The following is a 19,171-nucleotide window of genomic DNA, read 5'->3' as shown; positions in this document are numbered from 1 at the left end:
AATTTTACTACACATTTGCAAATCATGGTAGTTGAAAGGCTGTCACCTGCAATATTTTGTCAACAAACCAGATTCTAACATTTGCAAATAAACATTCCTCATACTCTTTGTTCTTTACCCAATGTTTTTTAACAAAATAAACAGGAGACCACATGTAAACCAAAGAACGATTGGCACTTTTTACAGTAAAAATTGGATTAGTACATTATATTTCAGTGTGATTTTTTTGCTCCCTATTTTGTTTTCTGTGATTTCTTCCACACTTTCATAATCAGATGTCAGGACGTATGTGCTCATTATGCAGTTCAATTTCGCCACTTTGCTTGGCAAAACAGAAGGTTTTGAGTGACATTTGTATTAGATAAAAAAGACCTAGGGCTTTTTGTTGATGTAAATCTCCTACTCTTTGTTGGGTGATACTCAATTAACAAATTTGATTACTTGGTGTAACTATTTATGACCCTTGCTGGGGCCCCATACATATTTATTAACAAGGCTAACCATGTCTTCTTGCTGAAGTGAAGTCTCCGGAGGAAAAAAAAAATCAACAAAAATACCAACAAACCCAAACCTACAAGCCTTGTAAGAATACTAACTCCTACAGGGCATGCCTGCATAAATTTCACCTGCACGTAACTTTTTTGTTTTATTTTTTCTTTCAGAAATCTATCTCACAATAGTAAGAAGAGAGAACAAGGTAAAAAATGATTCAGCCAAAAGAACGAATATTATTATCAGTGTAAAAAACTGTATTTATCAAACCAAAACCACCTTATTATGCCTAGAGATGACATTAGTTACACTTACTTTTACAAATAAAAGCAAACATAAGAAGTAAATCCTGCCTTGGTCTTACAGCAGAAACTCCCTGCAGTTACTGCTTGTTTCTAAAACTGTGAAACAGAGCTTCCTCAATCTGTCTCAGCAAACAATACACCTTTGTTCTTGACATTTCACATATATATTTTCTCTACTGACTCTCAATCTCAAATATTTTCTTTATTTTTCCATCATTATTTTTTTTGTCTTGCTCTCATTGAATAGAAGATCTTCAACATATTCTTGTCCTGTCAGTAGAAACCTCATTTTGATGTTGAAAATAAGGAGCCACTGACACAGTTTGCCTAGTGAGATCCAGAAAATAGTAGTCAAATTTGACATGTGAAGCTGTCCAGAGCCAATTTACAGCAGTGAATGAAAATCATATTATATGATTCAACTACAGGAGCCAACCTGATTCCCTAGCCAGAGAACTTGCCACCAGAGGCAATTATGGAACATTTATTACAGTGTTCAAAAATACTGTGCTGGCTTCAGCTGCAGTATTTACTGGAAGCCTGGGAAAATTATTGTAATTTTCATTTAGGAGGAAGAATAATTTTAAATGCAGAACTGTCTTTCCTCTACCCCCAAATTTATAGTCTCCATACACCTATATTCTTGAGAAAAAAAAATATCTCATTTTTCTGAAGCTGAGAACTTGAAAAGGAACTGTTAATTCACATGACACTGTTATGCTGCAGTTAATTTGTAATTTATACAACAACAACATTAATTTTATTAGAATAAATAAATGGAAGATCTTCAATCATTCTTTTTATAGCTTTTCCAACTTTAATTGGTGGAAAATTGATTTTGAATATACCAATAATTTACTCTTAAAAGACCATCCAAAGAGTATTTTGTATATCACCTTCCTCACGATCACAAACGTTTCATCAAGATTCATGACTAAGTCCCAGCTCTGCTGTAATACATAACCATATGGGTACTGAAGAACAGAGAGGGTAATTTCTTTCCAACACAATCACTGAAGTAACAAAACCATCCGACTCGTTTATCTACAGGTCTGTCTGCCCATCCACCTGCACTGCCCAACACTGTGGTACTCTCATGGCAGAAATTCTCTAAATATTAAATTTGTCGGAAAATTGTTAATTAAAGGTGGAACAAGTACTGCATCACATTTCAAAGTGATTCTCTCACAGAAAAGTAGGTTTGTTTTCATTTTGACAGAACCATGCAAATAACAGCTAAATGCATTAGATTTTTCCTTAGAGCTCAAATTCTATCATTCTTCCTAAGAGTAGAAATCAGGCAGCAAAACCAAGCGCTACCCATACCTACAAAAATCTTACTCATCAATTCAGCTATCAATAGTGAGAATGATAAATGAAACCAACACAGAGAAGTGACTCAAAACTGACCTTAAGCCAAAGCTAGATGCTGGTACAAGGGCTACCATCCTATTTTACTCTCTGCTCAGAAGATGGACTGGAAGCTGTGGTTATAACCTCACCAGATACGGGGGCCTAAGCAGGCCCTCTCCTTGAGGGACTGTCAGTCTCTTTACTCTGTCTGGAGCAATTACACCAACATTTAAACAAAATGTCCTCATTTTTAATTTAGATACATCTCATCCAGCATTACTTTTGGATTACGCAATTATATTTTTCTTAATCGCACCAGACAAGAGAGCATTGTAAAGGTTAAGCAAGAGTGATACAGCAAGCTCAGTATGGAAAAGAACTGCTTTAAAATCTAAGAAGAGTTTGAACATCTAAAGATACATATTTTAAATTCAGGATTTTGCAGACTCAAGTCTGCAGGTGATTGGGACTTGGCTTTTCAGAGTACTCAGCATTGCACAGCACTGTATGTTCAAAGCACAGTTCCTATTGACTTTTACTGTACCTGTGAGTCCTCAAAACTGCTTCTGAATATCTCAGCTGAGTCAGCCAGGAAAGGAGAATCACATCATTAGTGACCACCCATAACAAGTTTGTGCAAGTCACTTTCTCAGAATCATTTAATAAAACCAGTGATAAGAAGAGATACAAGCCAGTTTTCTGAAGAACATTCATGAGTTCATCTCTCTCAACGTCCCTATTTTCAAATTTTCCTGTTTCTGCAACAAACGCAGATCCTATATATGCAGGCTCCCTCACTGCACAGCGCACTGATCCATTCCTAGACAGTAAGAAATGAGTCCAAGCTTGCAACAGAAACATGAGACGACACTGCAATTAAAGTGCATACCACAACAAACAGATATGAAAGCACTGCAGGAAGACGGCAACAACATTAACTAGGCATTTTTTAGTTTCTTTACTGATTCAATTTGAATTCTTTAATATTTTAATATCTTTATCTATTTAGTGGATTCAAAACCGGAAGCTGACATAACCAGTTCCATCTCAAGGAAACTCAGGCACAACAGAAGTACGGCACCCAGACCTCGGAATTAATGTCTGACTGGAAGAAATAACAGCGGGTAAAATAGTCAGTGCCTGTGCACTCTAATAGTTGAGATCTGTGTGGATGGTTACCAGTGCACAGGAACAACGATAGGTAAATTGGTGTTGGGTTTCAGAAGTGCATGCTGACATGTCAGGAGGGCTCTGAAGTTGCGTGGTTTCTGGTGAGAGTGCTTGGCTCCATCCTCACTGTGCTGCCCTGCCCTGGCCCTGTCTGTGCCGCCCGGCATTCCAGCCCTCCTGCCACATCCCCACAGCCAGCCCTGCAGCGTTTGTGTCCCAGGCTCACTGCCAGCAACCCCAGGCTTTACCCCCACACATTCCTCAAATTCTCAGTCTCAACACTTTTATCAAACTGTTTCAATTTCCTTTGTTCCTGGCCTTTCTCATCATATGCTTTGCTATTTCTTCACTTGAGTTCAGTCTTCTCTACCCAACAATTTCCGTATCGGGCCCAGCTAGTCTTTGTTCTCTCAAGTGTCTGTCCCAACCCACAAGGCAGTCCTTGGCTCTATCAATAAATCAATTCCTTCTTTGGAGAGCCACCACTTGGAGGGTCATGTAATTGGCTTTCACACAAGAAGGTGTTGCACAACAAGCTTTTGAGAAACAAAAAGGTAGCAGCAGTAGTCCCTGCACAACTGCTTTAAGGTGTATGAAGTTCTCAGACAGAACCTGTCCAGAACTAATATCCTAAAATGTAGCCTGAGTCACAGCAAATGTTGACCCTAAAATACAAATCAAAGGAGACTGGTCTGAGACGGACAATCAGCAGGAAAACTTCAGACTAAAGAAGGGACAGTGAAAAGTGTAGTGAGGTGGGGAGTTACTGATCACTCTCCAGTACTGGCGGACATGAAACAAACCTGGCAGGCAACTTGTTGAAGCAAGCTTACTGTTTGAAATGCTACAGACAGGGCTGACAATGCCCTTGCTCCCAGTGCTTCATATTTGAATGTGCAGGACAGCTATCCTTTCCCATGCATAAAACGAGCCAAACACTATCAGGTGAGAGCAGGCAGACAGGGCCAGAGCTCAGGTCCCTCCAGCCCCACGTCCTGGGCCAACAAGAGCCTAAACTGCCCTGACCCAAATCTGCTGCTGTGACAAGTGTTTTTCTGACGATGTGCTTCCAAGATCCCACAAGCCGCAGGGCAGTGACTCTCGGAGGTGTGGCTGGTAGCTTTGGATTTAAACTCCTCCCCGGTTTCTAGGTCATCCCTTGCCTCCAAGGTCAAGTCCATTCTGCACATTCCCTGTCCATTACGCTCTGTTCTCTTGCTTTATCTTGCAAGCATTTGCTTTTACCCTTTCTAGATACATGCAAACTTCTTTTATTTCATATGCTGTGCTAATGCGGTGAAATGATTATATCATTCACTTACCAGCAAACCATGAAGTCATATGTTTTGGTATTTCTTTTTAGTAAATGCCTCCTGGTACTTAATGACTTGTTTTCACGAAGGTATATGTGCAAAACTTGTCTGTGCTTATTCTCCCCTGCTTCTCTATAACATACACTGCTCTTTTTTTCTTTCTTTCTTTTTTCTTTTTTTTTCCCCTCATAAAAACACAAGAGAATCACTTTGTAAGCGGGGAATCTTTTGTATCATACAACACACAGTCTCTGATCCTTATCTTTCGTTTCTTGTAACTCATTTTTCCTCAGTCAATTTGCCTGCTGCCGTCAGCTCCCGAATGAACACGAAGCTTTACAAAAAAGGAACTGCATTTTGTACATTCTGATTACCTATTTTATGAAATTATGAAAAATCATGCATGGTATACAGCTTTCTGGCTTTCCTACTTTCCTTTATTTAATAATAAACATGCTTGTAATGAGGGCCTTGAGGATAATGCACCTCAGGGGAAAGGTGGAATAGTGTAATGCAACAAACTTCAGAGTCACGTGTGGCAGAGGTCAGCAGCAAGGGAAGATTAGCGTTATATGATGCTTGCTTTATGTCCCATGACAAAAGTGGGTTGACTGTTTTGTGATTGCTTTTTGAAAACAAAAACAAATTTAGGACTTGGCAGCTTTGCTGGAGAAGGCTCTGCCTACCCATATTAATGAAAAAAGAAAGGAAGAAGGCAGAGTAAAAGATCTTTAATTAATATTGAAACACAGAGTAAAACGTATGTCATTGTTAATAACCATGTTAGAGTAACAGCTGTGTGTTTCAATTTTGTGGGGCAGTTTGTCAGTCAAGGGTGCTTATCTGAAACAGTTTGGCTTGCAAAGAAATACTGAGTTATGTGGAAATACAAGTACAAAGCTGTAACTGAATGCAACTAACAAGCAAGGGAACTTGGAAAGGCCCCATGGGGAGCAGAGTAGGCACAGCACTTTAATACTAACATAAATATTCTGGATGGACTATGGTCTATAGGGGAAATGTTTCTTATGTGGAATGACTATTTGCAATGCTAGAAAGAAACAGATAAATGAAAAATATACCATCTCAAATAATATCCCATAGGACTTTTGAGGTGTGATCTATGCAACAGCAACCCAGCAACAGTTTGTCAGTACCACACATATACCAAAAGAGGAATCTTGTCTCTAGTAAGAGTCAGATCTCTAAAAGATGATTTGGATCGATCGGATCATGGGATTACAGGGTCCAGAAAGAACTGTTCAGGCAGCACCACTACACAGCCACCTTTACACAGAGAGTCTGACTGAAAATCAATCATAGGGAATAAATCCCAAGGGAAAAACACACAAGCCACAACCCCTCAACTCCCTGTCTGAGAGTAAGAGATATTAGTTGCAGCATATAGGGAAAATTTACTTGGCCTCACAGCTATAACATTACAGTGAGAGAATATTATCCTGCCTATCACATCAAACCAAAAGACAGTCGTTTTTCCATGTGTAGCTGGAACCTGACCTCTGAATGCATTATGTATTGAATAAGCACAGAGAAGACTCAGACAAACTGAATTTCTAAGCAGTATGACAGACATCTGCATAAAACAGAACAGCTTTCTTGGTCAAAGGAATTTATGCCAGGATTTTTCTGAGAAAACACTGTGGCAGCATCTTCCATCTTTCCAGAAACATTTTTCTCTGTGAGAATATCCTTTACTCAAACTAGATGCAAGAATGAGTAATATCCTGCCCTTGGATTTAAGGTTAATTGATTGCCTTTTTTTTTTTTTTTTTTACCAGTACTTTTACAAAATGAATTAACTGTTTTACCGGTAGAAAAAAACTGGTATGTGATCAATGTCACTGATGTCACTCATTCTGATAGAACTACTTGAATTTCTTAACATATATTTCATAAAAATGAAATCTTCTCATGATTGACTCCATCAGAAAGTAAGCAATAGAAGTTTACATGAGGGTTAGCTCTCATTACACTCTGAACATAGCAGTCACCAATATTCCTTCTGCAGAACTACTCCCACCTGAAATGCTATGTATTTGTAAAGGATATGTGCAGGATTAGAGTGATATAAGAGGTTTACATATGGGCAGAGACTCAAATAAGTACTACCTAAAATGCAAGAAATCTGCCAGATCTAAATCTTTAAAGAACTTCATGTGATGTTCTTATGGAACTAGAAGATTTGTAACCTCCAGGTTATGAAAGTTTGTCAGAATGTTATACGCATCTTGACTAGCTATCTCATCATCTACCTTAAAGTCTCTCTGAGTTTTCCTTCACTTTCTGTTCTCCTAAGGAGCTCTCCTAAGTTGTTTTCACAAGTTACAGGGTTTAGAGGAAACTAGAGAAACTAGAAAGGAGACAGGATGGGGATACTCGTTGCTATTGTAACCACAATACAGACTGCCATTTTCACCTGCTTTCTCACACAGAGGAGTGTTGCTGACAGCAGACTGCTGGAGCACACCAATTTCACTCCTCCTGCAGATACTGCTCTCCATGTGACTCTGGCACGGAGCCACAAAGATTATCTGATTTCTGCTATCATTTTTAATACTACCAAATAAAATTTTATAGTTCTTCTAAATCAGCACTAATTTGGGAGCAAGTCTAAAACCAATCTCTTCTCTGCCTCTTATTATGAACCAATGCAGCCACTCCTGCAAACTTGTACTTTGTCTGACTTGAACTGAAAACAGGACTACACATTGAATGTTCTTAGCATGTCAAATACAGTTTATATTTTTAGGATAACTTTAAGCTAACTTTCATGGATAGAAAATCAAGTATTACATACACATGCACATTTTATTCACAGCCATATACTGGACACCAACACAACCAATATGTTCTGAACTTTGTCAGGAGGCAAGTAAATGGGCATTCGGAACAGCTTGTGTATTAGTTTATACTTCCTGTAAATGTTTTACATGCTCTAGATACATCCTCAACAATATGAATTTTAAGATGCTATTTGTTCCCTGCATTACTGTGCTAATATTTAACATGTATTTTCTATTGAAGTACACAGTCAAGCATAATAAGTTACCTCTGTTACACTGAGATAAAAATCCAAACAATTTTGAGGAGAATCTTAAATGATAAAAGCAGTTCATGAAGTCACTTAGAGGAGTGGTGGTGTAGAGCAGATCATCAGCAACGAACATAGCATGTTGCTTTCATTGTCCACAACCCTTACATTCCTGTTAGTCATAACATAGCGGGCCAGGCTGCACATAAGCAATTCAACTTGTGCTTTATCTCACTGAATTTTGCAATATAGCAGTATTTCTACCACAACTAAAAGCTGAATGAGTGCAGTGACTATAAACATATTTGAATCCATACTATGTAGCCTGTAAAAGCATGCTGGATATTGGTAACCTCTGCACTACAAGCACCTAAACAGGAAAAGAATTGATCTGCATTCCTTATGGACTAACCAAAAGCAATTTGGTTACAGGTAACAGTACTTCAGAACCACCATAGTATGATGCTATGGACACAAAAGTAGATTATTGCAATTCCTAAAGGCACTAAAAAGAAACAAGTCTGTAAAACAAGCTTCACATCTTTCAACACACAAAAAAGTCAGAAAAACATTAAAGAATTGGGAATAACAAAATATGGCATACAAGAAGTCAAAGATAAAATCAGCAGGGACAATCTGCTCCAGTGTCATACTTCATTACAAATAAGAACTGCCAATTCACCAACAAAAAATAAAAACAATCCCACTTCACAAAAACAAAAAGGGGACTGTCTATTTCTCTTTCCTGAGTATAGAACTGTAATCCCAGACTTGTGAGATATAAACACAATCTGTACATAATATGCCAAGAGCTTCATCTTGTTTTGAGGTAGGACAACTTTCAACAGTATCTTAATATACATTAAATACTGATTTGAGCCCTTTAATCAAAAAAGTGAAGGCAAAGAGGACAACTACAATATATCTGATAACTGCTTAGAACACAGTTCTCAAAACATATGCATTTCTTTCACATCATGGACTAAAAATGGAGAGACATGACAAAGAATGGTGCATTACACTGGCACTTACATTTCCCAAATGTCCTCTGGTAGGTTAGCTGGAATTTCTGTTAAGCCCCTTCCTCGACAATCCACTACATTGTTGCTGCAGGTGCAGGCAGATGGGCAAGTGATGGAACTGGCACTGCATGATGGAGGTTCAGCCTGGGAACCTGAGACATAATGAAAACATTAAATGTTAGTTTTGAAAAATGATCGCCTGAAATTTTAACAATAAAATACATCAGGCTCCGAGTTTTCCAGATCTTTCCACTATACTAAGTAATAATTTATTTGGATTCAGTGAATATAATGTGCTATAAATCAACTGCAGAGAAAATGTATAAAAGATTACTGTGTTCTTATTCTTCCTCAGTCTCCACTCTATCAATATTTCTCCATCATGGACACTTCTTTGGTCCCCTCCATGATCAACCATATCAATTTATTCAAAGATTTACAAAATAAGCCTAATGATCAAGGGGTATTTCCAAAAGTTGTCTTTGCCTTGAAGTTGCCATTACACTAATACTCCTTGAGTACTTTTACATACTGAGAGAAGACTGTCATCAATAATGACTTCTGTTTTTGAAATGATGTAACCTGTTATGGTAATAAGAGCTGGAAATAGAAAGCTATTTTTTTCAAGATTAGACAATGCAGTTAATGGAAACACAACAAAATATTATAAAAAATTAAGTTCAACCCTTCATATCCTTGTTTAACCTAGTAACTCTACTAAAAGACAAGAAACTAGAGAACAAACAAAGGCTTAGCATGAGAATGTTGCTCTATATACATTCTAATCCATCCATTAGACCAAAGTTTAATTGTCAACAAGTTTTTCAAAACTGTAGCACTTTCATCAGTTTTACTTAAATGGCTATGACTCTTACGTCTAAAATTTTGACATACATACCCACTTACATGCAAAGAGAAGGGTTTTGTCACACTGGTTAATACTATTGAGATGTGGAAGTTATTGACCTATTTATGGTGAATCACACTTCCAAATTATGTAAGACAAGAAACCTTAAGCATGTTTGTGAGCTATGACCAGACACAGAGGACTGAGTATAAATGCTTGTGTTGGAAAGAAGTGGCCTAAAAACCTAACAGAAACAGGAAAAAAAAATGGTTCTTTTCTGGATCACATAGATTATAATCACAAAACATACTTGGTCTTTTGGCTAGAAGAACAAAATTATTTCAGTTGTCAAATAACAAATACATGTGAAAACATGGGAAGCTAAGCATAAAGCCTGGGCTTTGTCTTGGAAAAGACCCACAATTGATACTTTCATAAATGATAACTGCAGGTGGCAAAGTCAAAAAATATCTGTTTACATTGATTAACAATCCAATATCATTATGACAATTAAAATATTATATATACACACACAGTTTTAGCCCTTAACTGTGCACATCAAAGTCAACGCATTATACAGCAAACCTACATATGCATATATTCATAAAAAATCTGAATATAATGCAAACAACTGATAGGTAGCAAAGATATTTGGGAAATATTTTGGGAAGAATAAGATCTTAACATAGGTGGTTCAAATGTTGCTGGCAGACTGTCCAGCATTTTATGGAACACCAGAAGTCCAGCAAAGTTAGTTCCAATGTGTGTTGTTGGAAGAAGCTTAAACTAGTACCTGGAAGACTGTGCTACTTAAATGTTCCTATTTGTCAACATCAGAAGTCAACATCAGAATGTCATTTAGTCACACTTATAACTATCATGACTTTGAAATGTAGGTACAGTTTGAAAAGATGTCAGCTGAAAACTTCTAAAGGCTGACTTTATACTTGCAGAGGGAGCCCTCCTGGAAAGCAAAAGACAATTACTGCAAAATCATGCCTTCTGTTTGAAACGGAACAAATTCTTTTGTGAATTTGTTTCCATTTTTCTGTCTGCATTTCCCTTAGTTCAAGCAAGTGATTATCCCTTTAAATATTATTTTATAGCCAGGGATGACAAGGTTGTTTTATATTAAAATATGCTACTGAGTTTCAGTATAAGATAACCATTTTTAACTGTGAGGGTGGTCAGGCCCTGGCACAGGCTGCCCAGAGAAGCTGCGGATGCCCCATCCCTGGAAGAGCTCAAGGCCAGGCTGGATGGGACTTCGGGCAACCTGGTGTGGTAGGAAGTGTCCCCTGGCAGGGGGTTGGGACTGGGTAGGCTTTAGGGTCCTTTCCAACCCCAACCATTGTGTGATTTCAACTATGTATGAAATGTTGCCAACTTATAGTACTGTGTTTGATTTTTTTTATATTTGGTCATCATCAGACTTGCTGTCAGGACAGCAGAAGAAAAATGTGGGTTTCAAAGCACTGTATGTTTTAAATATAGCTTTTATTATTACTAATCAGAGCCATGAGTGACTCTGTATTTTGGCAGACCAGACCTCAGAACGCCGATTCAGGTTCTAGAAATTCTATTTCCAAAGGTAGCAACCGTCTCCAAAAAAAAAAAAAAAAAGAAAAAAAAATGGATCTCAGAGGACATTTGTGGCATGGGTAAGAGTCCAATTCATCTGTCGTGAAAGACTGCAGCTGCTTTCATCATGAGTCTTGGGTCGGTCTTCTGGCCATAAAATGCAGGGCAGACATACCATCATCATGAATTAACGGAATTCCTTTAAAATTAGCAGAACTCTACTGCATATCACCAAAAGCACTGCCAGCTCTGCCTTTCACTCAGTCCAAGGTTCGTACAAGATTTTAAATGTGAATGCTTCCAGAAATAGTTTATATTGCCTCCAAATGAGCACAGGCCTCTGTTATCTTTGCGTAAGAACAAAAGATTTGCTTTTACAACATGATCACACGTTTTACTTATCCTCTCTGTCTGTCTGCACTGCAGTGTGATGTCCAAACCAGAAATAATGAGGGAAGTGCAAACTAGCTATTGCAAGCTTTCATGGACTGGGCCAAACGCTCCAAGTGGGAAGGAACTCTTCAGAGCAATCCTTGAGCCCTGGCAGGCAAAAAGAAAGTTGGCACCCAACCTTTATCACACATGATAGATATGCTTTCTGAGGAGTCTTTGTAATGAGGGTAAAATGCATTTTGGAGTTAGACCACTACAACATATCACTGTGGCTTAATGTAGCAATATACTACCTTTTCATTAGGGCACAACATCAAAAATAAACAAACAATCTCCTGAAATACTGCCAGTTGGAGTTTTAAGAGTCTGTTCCTGACTCTACTGTATCTAAATCAACATCTAATAGAAAATCCAGTGGAGCTCAGCTCATCACCTCCACAGTTCACGTGACACAGTGTTGCAGAGTGCTCTGTATTAATGGAACACTTTGAAAGGAGATTATATTAGGCATTCTAAAAAGCACGACAAAAGACAGAAGCACCAGTCTTCCTTTCACAGAAAACACATACCAACAATGACAAGGTGCTAATTAATGTCCTTCTACCATTAAGTATCATGGAACTTTCCAGAGATTTTTTGAATGGAAAGGTCAGAAGTTAGGTCGGAACATTATTTGTGCTGGCCAATAAACTTTTCACATCCCCTCCAAACACACACCTGATATATAATTGAATAAAGCCAATAGGAGTCCTTCTATTTCCCCTGAATTTGGAGCCAAGACCATTTACCTCTGCTTTTCCACTATGAAAGAGGAACTTTCTTGTGAACAGAATTCTGATTTATGGCTACTGAGTAAAAATAAAACAAAACAAATCAAAACAAACCAAAAAAAAAATCACCGATTAGTTAACCGTGGAGGTACATAGAGTCAAAACAGAGAGAAAAAGCTGTATATATATATATATATATATATTTTAGTGCAGGTGGAACTAAAATGGGATGAAAAAATAGCATTGAAGATGTGTAATGTTATAGGATCTAACCTTCTGCTGAAGGAAAAACTAAGGCAAAAAGTAAATAAAGAGGCTGTCCTTATGTGGACCCTCTACTTCCACACATAATGAGTGATTTATTTTTTTTTAATTTCACTTAAATTAGCATGGAAACAGGAATATTTTTATAAAATTTATCTGTCATTATAAGCTTGAATTCTTGGAGTGCTCCAAAATATCCAGTACTCCTGTCACTGTTGACTGACATTTTATGTTTAGTGTAAAAATACTTCTGATTCCATACTGAATGCAGCCCTATATATTTGGTGAAACTCTTTCTTCCTCATGAACAAAAGACGATGTAGACTGTAAATTTCCAAAAACTTTAGTCGAATAAAAAGACTTTGTAAATAAATTGCCAATCATTACCATCAAATGGTATTGTTAATGTTTTTCTTTTGCAAAGGACAAAGCACATATTACAGATGAACACTCAGCAGGCATCTAGCCCCTATTCCATCAGATCTTACAAAAACAGTAAACTGTTAAGGTGAAGATTTCTTGAATAATGCTGTAAACAGTATTCAAATTTTGATTTGGGTTTAACTGCTTCCATTAAATTAGGATCTAGGCTTAGTTCCATAGCAGATCTACAGAATTAAAGCACCAAAAACTCCAAGAGAGTGTTATCAGTTTTATGTTTGTATAGATGTGGAGAGATAGTCAAAAAACAAGTCTATGTAGGCTATGGAATTTGAAGTAGAGAAAATTAAACTTTGGATATGGTTTCCATAATTATACAGAGGATAAGAATAATGACAGATCAAGGGCCCTAGTAAGAATATCTGAAATCTAAAAATGCACTTTACTTTTGCTGCCAATATTTCCTTAAAAGAAAAGGCCTGGGAAAAGAATATTTTAGAATTCCTGTTGGTGTCCCTCACAATTGCAGTAAACTCCCTACTGTGTGGATGCAATGAAAAGAAACAGTGATGGACAAGCCAGCTGCATTTATACACTTTCCTTTCTGAAGTTCATACTATCTGTCATTTTACAATTTCAGATTTTTTTCTCAGTTACACAGTTCACCATGTTAATTATATTTTTCTCTAATACTTAACAATCACCAACTCAATTACACCTTTTGTTAAAAGAAAAAAACACTAACAGAATGTGGAAGCTAGGATAAGATCCCCATTAAAAAAAAAATTACTATGTTCTTTGAGCCTGATGTAATGGAATGACAGCTTCAATGATTATGGTAGTTAATATCTGGCATGCCATTAGCCTGCACCATTTTACATTACAGTTTCAGACTGTGGGTTAGGGGTAGAGAGGGATGGGGGAGAGACTTAGAACCCAGCAGTTTACAGAGGAATTAAGTGCTCTTTTCAAATAAGCATCTCATTGGCCTCTAGCCTTTTAAGAGCAGCAAATAGATTGATATTACAATTAGAACAGAATGGTTACGGAGCATAAATAAAGCAAGTTTAAATGTCACAACCATTTAAAATAAATTTTGCGATGACTAAATAAACTAGATAATCTCATTTGCACTGACACCCAATTATGGCACACTAAGTAGCGTGCTTCATTGCCTCCACACCTATCCAATTGCCTTTGCAGCACTTCCTTTCTATTTGAAAAATGCTAGTTATTTGTAAAAAAGTATTGATGGATTTCAAGAAAAATAGGCTGATAGTTCTGATAGGATTTACTGGTTAGAAGTCTGTGGTGACTTTAAATCCTTTGAAGTATGGCAGACATGAAATTATTGATCAATAAACAAAACAGTACAAGTACTGCAGCTCCATGGATATATTATGACCTTTTGTGGTTTAATTAAATAACCCACTGGAACTTCTTACAATGCTGGGACATTTGAAATCAATTACTACTACATGAGCTTTTACTAGACTCTAGTCATACAACCTTAAAAAGATACCTAAAACAGATATATTGCTCCTGAATAGTACTTGCATCCCAGCATTAAAATACAATTTAATGTCCTGCAGAGAGATATTGGGCAGTCAATCACAACTATCTGCAAATTTAACATTCATAGTATTGCTTCATCGCAAATACTCCAATAACAGAGGAAAAAATAAATGTACAAATGTGTTTATTCTACAGGAACGTGCAGCAAAAGGTTTATGCAGCTATTTCCATCTGTGGTTGTTCAACAGCTTTTCACTGAGCATAGCGTTAAGTATTTATGATTAGTGACTTAGGCCCCTGATTGACGATGTTAATACTGTCAAGTTCATGGTATGCAAAAATGCACTTGTCATGAATATTCATCATCTGATTCAAGTTCACTGTTTTGCTGAACATTCCCAAAGAGTAAATTTATCTGTTAAAAATTCATAGCACATAAACAGCAACTGTTCTGTAGGCGCAGTCAACACCGATTGGTTTACAAATACTGAAGAATACAAAAGAAAATATCCAACTGTTGCAAAAGGAAGGCCTAGTGTAATGAATGAAGTCTATTTTATTCTACCAAAAAAAACCACAACCAAACCTATTTTGCATGTTTCAAGATGCATTGGTAAATTAACACCACTGAAAATCAGACCTTATATCATATTATCTTACCCCGCACCACTAATATTTGCAATTATTTCATTAACATTGATGGCCCCAGGATTGCATCAATTATTTCTAAACGAAATGGAAAAATGTAGGACAAAGAAGTAGCCTGACCTGTAACAAGTGAGGTCTAAAATGTGATTTGTTCTTCTGAAGAATTAGTAAAACTGCAACAGAATCTGCGAGACAACTTAAGTAATTTCCTAACTATGACAAAAGTTATTTTTTTCCCAGGGAAGTTTATTCTGTTTAAGTTTTCTACAGGGGAGACTCAAAAGTTGAAGTCCTAAATGTCTCCTATGCACTGAGCCCCTCTGAGCCCTTCTTTGAACATCCTTCTCCAGTCAGGTAACGCAGGTATTTTTTCCTAAAAGCAGCCATTACTCAACTTTCTGACTCTTGCACCCTGAGGAAAGCTGCTAGCACGTATTTGGCTCTCTGGGTTTATATACATACTATTTGGTCTTCCAAAGTAAACTAAAGGCAAAAGAAATACTGGTACTACAAAGTCTTAAAAGATGTAGTGCTTCTGCAGTCCAAAAGGCATACATGCACAGTAATCTCATTTAAACAGATTCCACAACTTGTGTCAGCAGTCTGGAAGGTGCATACAAAGTGACATTTAAAAATAGGTCCGGAAATGATACAGTGACCTTATAAATATATTCACGCATAAAAAGGAAGAGGATGAGAAATTATTTAAGCAAAAGGATAATAGCAAGGTCAAATGATAGATAATGGTCATGATCAAATGTAAGTCTATAAAGGGAATACTGTTCTCGAATAGCCTTCAAATGCTGATAGGTTATCAGCATTAGAGAACCTGAACTACTTCGTGATGAAGTTTGACAAAGTTATTGAGGGGATAGGAAGAGTTTAAGACTGCATTTTGAGGCCCTGTGGCTTGATTTGCTGGTGTTTGAAAAAGAGTTTAAAACAAGACTTGATTTTGTTTGATCATGTATTTGTCTTTGCTTCCTGGGCCCCAGTGTCCTGCCACAGGTAATACTGCACTTTCCCTGCCTCAACACTAAAACTGTTCTCTTCAGGAACAGGAGAAAGATGGGATTCACTTTCATCACGAGCATGACAGACTGACACAGCTACACTGGGGACATCAGGCTGAATGTGACACTGCTCCTAAAAATGACATCTGAGCAGTCCAGCGGTACCCATCCGTGGGTATATCGCTCAGCACATGATGCATTTCCATTGTATAGCAAAATACTATTATCACACTGGTAATAAATCAAGCCACTGGTTTTGGACATTAACATTCACATTTATTTTTAGAGCAATAGTGCAAAAGCCAAACGAATGAGTAACTATACCCAAATCTGCTATCTTTAAACAAGTATCTAAAAACTACACGTACTGCTCTGAGGAAAGAGAATTCCAGATCAAAGGTCATCATACTTACAAGATGGACACACAATTGTGTGGCAGTAAAACTAAATTTACTGTAAACATAAAGCCAATTTTCAGCTTGGCTCTTCAGAGCAATTTTAAGTGCCTGAATAAATGTTTTTTTAACCCTTAGATTTGCAGGATGGTCCCCCAAGTAAATAACACCATATGTAGCATCTTGCATATGAAACAATCCAAGAAGTAGATTCTTAAAGTACAAGACCATTTAACTGCTAATGCTACAGCAAATTTAAATCTGTAATAAGAAACTTAATAGAAACAAGACACCAAATTCAGGTAAATAGCAATGAGTATATCAGCAAAACCCCTAGAATATTTCATTTCAGGAGCAGCTAACAAATGCACAGTATTGAAATGTTTCCTTAGATTAGGTCTCAATGTCAGTTTGTGGTACAAAATTATAAGAGCAGATAAAAATTCTGTCAGAGTTCCACAAAAAGGTTCTATGAACAGATTCAAAGCACTTTTTTTTTCCCCCCCGGAAGTCTTTAAAAGTCAAACAATACTGAAAGTCCTGCATAGACTGCACTGTAAAAGCCCTTATTGAATCTTCTGATGGTCACAAAAAGCATGAAATAACAGCGAGAAAAAAGATGTCACTTGGCTATTATGACTCATGGGTCACTCTTTGGGAATGAGGTCAAAGCTAGACAAAATGCTTAAGCTCGTTTCCAAAAGCAATAAAATAAACTGTACAATGAGGATGTCCCACACGGCAAAGGTGACCGTTCGCGCACACAGAGAGAAAAGGCCTCCTCTTCCCACTTTGCTTATCCAGTTTCCTGTGACCGCCACGACTAAGGGCCATTGGCAGCCCGTCTCTGCATGAGCTGAGGCAGGCCGCACGGAGAGAAACCACTCCGTTCCCTCCGGGGCCATCACCTCTGGCCAGCACTTACAAAATCTGCATCATTAGGAAGCATTCCTCCCCCCTTTTTAGTTTCCAGGGAGCACCAATCTTCCACGCCGGCAGTGCCTCTGTGTCCCATGTTGGGAGGAGCAGACCCGCTGCTAATTATGCAGATACACCAATGCACAGTCTTTTAAATAGGAACAGATGGAGGGGAGTTCCCCTCTCCACACACTTTTCCTTTGGCATTTTCTGAATGTTCTCATTAAGATACTAAGCTTGAGGAGTGCTATTTTATTAGTTGCTCATTGTTGGTTTTCTCCTCAACAATCTGCTATGAAGTTATTAAGAGAAAACCGGAGCAAGACAAGTTACTGAGTTCTGTGGTCTGGGCCAGAGAGTAACAGCTATATTTTAAGACTTTTTGAACTCACCTAAACAAATAAATCTGCTTCCTCATTACAGCTTCCAGTCTGCGTTAAGCAGCAGGAACCTAACATATTTTCCTCTTTTTTATACCTCAGCTGCAGTTCCACCGTACGAATCAGAAACTCTAGATCTTCAACTGAGATTTCAATCAATCCAGGATTTTCTTAAATTCCGTATCAGAAATCACCATACACTTGGCTCTGGTAATTATTTCTCTCTTGCACCAGCTTCAGACTGTAATTCGTAATGAACTTGAACTGATTTAATTCAGAATTAAGAATCTTGATTTTCGTCAGGTTATTTTAGATTCTCTGAATGGGAACTAAGGTCCAAGAACCAGATAAAATGATTTACAGTGAAAAAGAGAATGGTGTACGGATTCAACTTCCTTCTCTTCAATGTTTGCTTCATTAATAAAGAAAACTATATTAGAAAAATACTTGAAATAATATATTTTAAACATAATTTTTGCTAAATTCCATACTGCAAGATATATAGGGCAAATCACTTCCCCATTAATTTCAATATTTTAGAACCTGATGATAACCTGGTGATTTCTATACCAGAAAAGCATGAATTCATTAATTGTTGGAAATAAACATTTCTGGTCTGTTCTAAGAAATCTTATCCAGTCTTCATTGTAAATGCTGCCCACTGTAAAACACCTCAAGGTACTGGCAGAAGTAAAACAAATCTGTACCAACATGCTCTTTCAGGGCCAACACCAACACACTGCCTCAAACACCAACAAACTGCCTCAGAACTGGCAGTAACAGTATGGTGGGAAAATCAGCTTCTTCCCAACAGCCACCAAATCAACCCACAATCTTCCTGCTTATCTACCAGATAATCCCTGCTGCAAGCAACCAGTTGAGTACTGACTCCATTCAAATGAGCTATTCTGGACGCATCTAGCCGAGGAGAGCAGTGGTTGAAACATGCTACCCATCTACAGGGTGAGTTATAATGCTTTTTGAATACACCTGCTTTATTCTTGGATATGCAGTTCAGGTGCATATTTATTTTCTCTTGCATATACTCAAGAAAACCAAAGTGATTGAACACTGTAAGAAAATATAGATGGGTCAATCAGTTGGTCCTGCACAGAACACTGAAAAGATCAAGGTGCTGCTGATGTTGTAATTTCATGAACCCACCACTTCAGTTTGCAAAGCTTTACAGATGCACAAATGCAAGTGAGAAACACTTCATCACTTGACATAACTGATCAATATGTAGATTAATTTCAACGTCAATAAGTAAAGAGCAGGTGAAAGAAAAATCAGGGAGCCATAATTTGCTTGGCTCCTTGATTGTGCCAAACTCATGAGAGAGGAAAGTGAAATAAAATG

General features: G+C 37.5%; 1 protein-coding gene across 3 annotated transcripts in view; it reads right to left on the bottom strand.

Annotated features, from left to right (window-relative positions):
- Nucleotides 1-19,171, bottom strand: part of SLIT3 (slit guidance ligand 3) — a 512,041-nt gene that overhangs the window by 175,153 nt on the left and 317,717 nt on the right. For all 3 annotated transcript variants that reach the window (XM_048064726.2, XM_013178499.3, XM_013178496.3), the window contains exon 10: nucleotides 8,718-8,859. In XM_048064726.2, coding sequence (XP_047920683.2) covers nucleotides 8,718-8,859 — 142 coding nt within the window. The remainder of the gene's footprint in view (nucleotides 1-8,717; nucleotides 8,860-19,171) is intronic.

Source organism: Anser cygnoides, chromosome 14 (genome assembly GCF_040182565.1).
Source record: "Anser cygnoides isolate HZ-2024a breed goose chromosome 14, Taihu_goose_T2T_genome, whole genome shotgun sequence".
Classification (NCBI taxonomy): Eukaryota; Metazoa; Chordata; class Aves; order Anseriformes; family Anatidae; genus Anser; species Anser cygnoides.
Note: the sequence above shows the minus strand (reverse complement) of the source record. Positions and strands in the feature narration are given on the sequence as shown.